This window comes from Oratosquilla oratoria, chromosome 17 (assembly GCF_046742065.1).
Source record: "Oratosquilla oratoria isolate Oo_2021 chromosome 17, ASM4674206v1, whole genome shotgun sequence".
Taxonomy (NCBI): Eukaryota; Metazoa; Arthropoda; class Malacostraca; order Stomatopoda; family Squillidae; genus Oratosquilla; species Oratosquilla oratoria.
Window position 1 is genome coordinate 27,313,701 of NC_134793.1, and position 3,280 is coordinate 27,316,980.

Sequence of the window (3,280 nt, forward strand, 5' to 3'; positions counted from 1 at the left end):
GAGCACTCCCTGTGAGACGGAATTTGCTAGCAAAGCAAGTGAGTAGCATGCTAGCGAGAAATGCCTAGTATGCCGTCACTTTTAACCAATACTGTGAATCTCTCCTTAAAGGGAAGACGGCGGATTTTTTTTTTTTTTTTTTATAAATTATTCTTAAAGAATTTTGTTTCAAAAGAACTGTTATGGTTGTTCAAGAACCAGTGGATACATACACGTTCTGGTTGTTTTTCGATTGCTACAGTGGCTAAGGAATAAGTAAGTAATTTTTATTTAGCATTGAATCAATATACATGAAGTGCAGATAAAGAAATTAACACATAGTTTGACATAACAATTACAAATGCCGAGGATAACACAAAAAAGCATGTAAGTTTATTTTCGTTGTGGTCCTCAATAGACAGATTTTCTACACTGTTACACAGACAACATATGTAGGGGTTAAGGGTACCAGAGACAGTCATGAGTAATACCAATCAGTACACATATGACACATATACATTATTATAGATTTGCTAATACTACTGAAATGTTCGTAACACGTACGATATTGAGACCAAAACTTGAGCACCATCACAATAAGGAACATTGCATTATGCATCAGGAACAACAAAATAAAAGGTACCAAAACAGTATGAGTGAGTACCATATCAGTGTAGTACCATTAATGATATACTACATTATTCTACAGCTGTATCAGCAAGTGTAGTCCATCCCAAGGTAAGAGTAAATATTAAGTACCACGGGATAGAAGGGAGCAGGCTATCAACAATATCAACATGTTGTTATAGTGAATGCTACATTGCAGCTAGAGTCACCTATTAATTAATTACAAATTTTACCTATACCTCAGGACGGAGTGGGCAATTAGTATGAGCACTAGGAAATAGTACATTATAACCTGAAGCACCAAAAGTAGGGTACAGGGGACCAGTACTCGTATGAGTAAAACAACAAGGAGATCGAGGGAAAGGTCCAATTACCTTGTTGCTTGGTGCCCTGATTCACCAGGCTTGTATTACAGTCAGATCATAACTGTTCTCGGACCATACCTGAGACATATACCATACTATGACAAGCAAAACAAAGGTGGAAACCAGTTTTGAACATCAAACATTGTTATACTAAACTAGACCTGTGAGGACGAAAGGGGAGGTCAGAACAGTTATGAGTGAACGCAGATTTGGATGGTATTACTCATGGAGTCAGGTACCCCTCACTAGGCTAGTAGTACATAAAATCAAGGCTGTTCTCGCTCCATAGCTGAGACATATAGTAGTCCTTGACTTTTTTCTTGAAAGCAACCTTGCTATTTGACTGCTTAATGGACACAGGTAGTGAGTTCCATAGTTGAACACCTGTGAAAAGAAATGTGTTTTTGGTGAAGGAACCTGCATGAGTTACGATAAAAGACCCTTGACTGTTCCGGGTTCGGTTCTCAGCAGATAACGTAAAATTACAGATCACATATGAAGGAGCAGAATTATGAACGACATTGTAAATATGATTTAGTTTCAGCTGCTGGACACGATATTTTACAGGCAACATCCCTACTTTGCTAAAGTCTTCTATACCAATATGACTTCGTTGTGGTAAATTTAGCATGAATCTAATGATCTTATTTTGTGTAACCTGTAGCCGAGAGTGTTTTATTCTGCTCAGACTACTGTACCAAGAGCTACAAGCGTAATCAAAGTGATGCTGTATCAAGGCTGAGACCAGAAGCTTCTTTGTTTCCATATCAAAATTCCTGGCTTTTCTGTACAAAAAATTTGACTTTGTGTGAACACTTAGATACAATCTCATCCGTTAAGCCATTCCCTGAGAGGGACTGATCTAAGGGTATTCCAAGATAAGTCACATCTAGTGTTGGCTCCAAGACATTATCCCCACATCTGACCTGTACATCGCGGTGTTTCCTGAGGTTGGGTTTTGATGTGAAGACAATACTTTCCGTTTTACCAAGGTGTAAAAACAGCCTGTTATCTATGAGCCAGTCCTGGACTGATGACAGTTCAACGCTCAGGTCCTCCTCTACTTCAACTGGGTCCCTACCTGAGACAATTAGTGCGGAGTCATCTGCATAGAGCAGTAACTTACAGTTCACCGCACCTGGCATGTCGTTAATATAGACCAGGAACAGAAGCGGTCCAAGAATTGAACCTTGTGGTACACCACAAGTTATCTCTCTGTCACCTGAGCTGGCTCCATTTACCTGTACAAATTGTTTGCGACCTGTGAGGTAGGACTTGAACCAGCCAATATTCGCTACTCCTAATGCATGATTTTTTTTTTTTTAAATAAAATAACATGGTCTACTGTGACAAATGCCTTTAAACGATTAAATAGCATATTGTGTTCGTGCGTGTATGAGTATCGTGTAACTCATGTTGGAAAATAATTGCCAATAAGTCTGTTTGGGATCGCTGTAGACATGCGAATTACGATTCGAAGCTCCATCCCTCAGCAATTCCTTTCGATGACAAAGTCTCGAACTAACACCATGTCTGCTTTACCTTCGACGGCGTTATGAACAGCCCCATTTGGTCCGTCCGGCAGTGTCCATAGGATTCGCACTGATGCTTTGACACCTTTAAAACCCAAGGAGGAAAGACTAGGATCATGAGCCCAACCGGAAATAAAGTCAGAGCTGGACTGATAGTTGAGTGAGAAAGAGAACGAGAATAACAGGTGTATCTCTATATTTTATAACGCGCGTTATGATGCATTATCGTACATCTGGCAGTTCCATGTGCGCGCGAGTATTGACTCCTTCTGAAGAAGTTAGCAGTCCCTACGCCTTACCCCAATCTTCCTGTATATTGTTGGTGTTATGTGTACTGTATTGCTAATAAAAGAGACAAATTGGAATCCCGGTTCTATTCTCCTCCAAGTATATGTTAAAAGCAGTTATTTTTTAAAGGACTTTGAGTGTAAGGTAAGAACCACATTCTCGTCTACAATCGAAGGGATTTTACCCCGACAAAAGAGTAAAGTATATTTCTTGTTAAGTCAAGAAGAGCAACTGCGCGCACGTGTGTGTGTGTATTTACCTAGTTGTATCTACTGGGAGATGAGCTATGCTCGTAGGATCCCGCAGTTGTATTTTTCCGCATCCAGTTCTTTCTTAAAGTCGTGTATAGTTTTAGTACTCACTGTTTTCTCTTTTAATTTATTCCATGTACAGTATCTATCACTCTATGTGGAAAGCTATTCTTTTTCAGATCTCTTCTGTAACTGTCCTTCTTAAGTTTCTTCTTGTGCCCCCTTGTATTTCTATTGT

General features: G+C 39.5%; 1 protein-coding gene across 1 annotated transcript in view; it reads left to right on the forward strand.

Annotated features, from left to right (window-relative positions):
* Positions 1-340: 340 nt before the first annotated feature.
* LOC143034248 (52 kDa repressor of the inhibitor of the protein kinase-like) overlaps positions 341-3,280 on the forward strand; it is a 7,792-nt gene continuing 4,852 nt past the window's right edge. Inside the window, exons 1-2 of the mRNA XM_076200183.1 lie at positions 341-366; positions 689-717. Coding sequence (XP_076056298.1) covers positions 341-366; positions 689-717 — 55 coding nt within the window. The remainder of the gene's footprint in view (positions 367-688; positions 718-3,280) is intronic.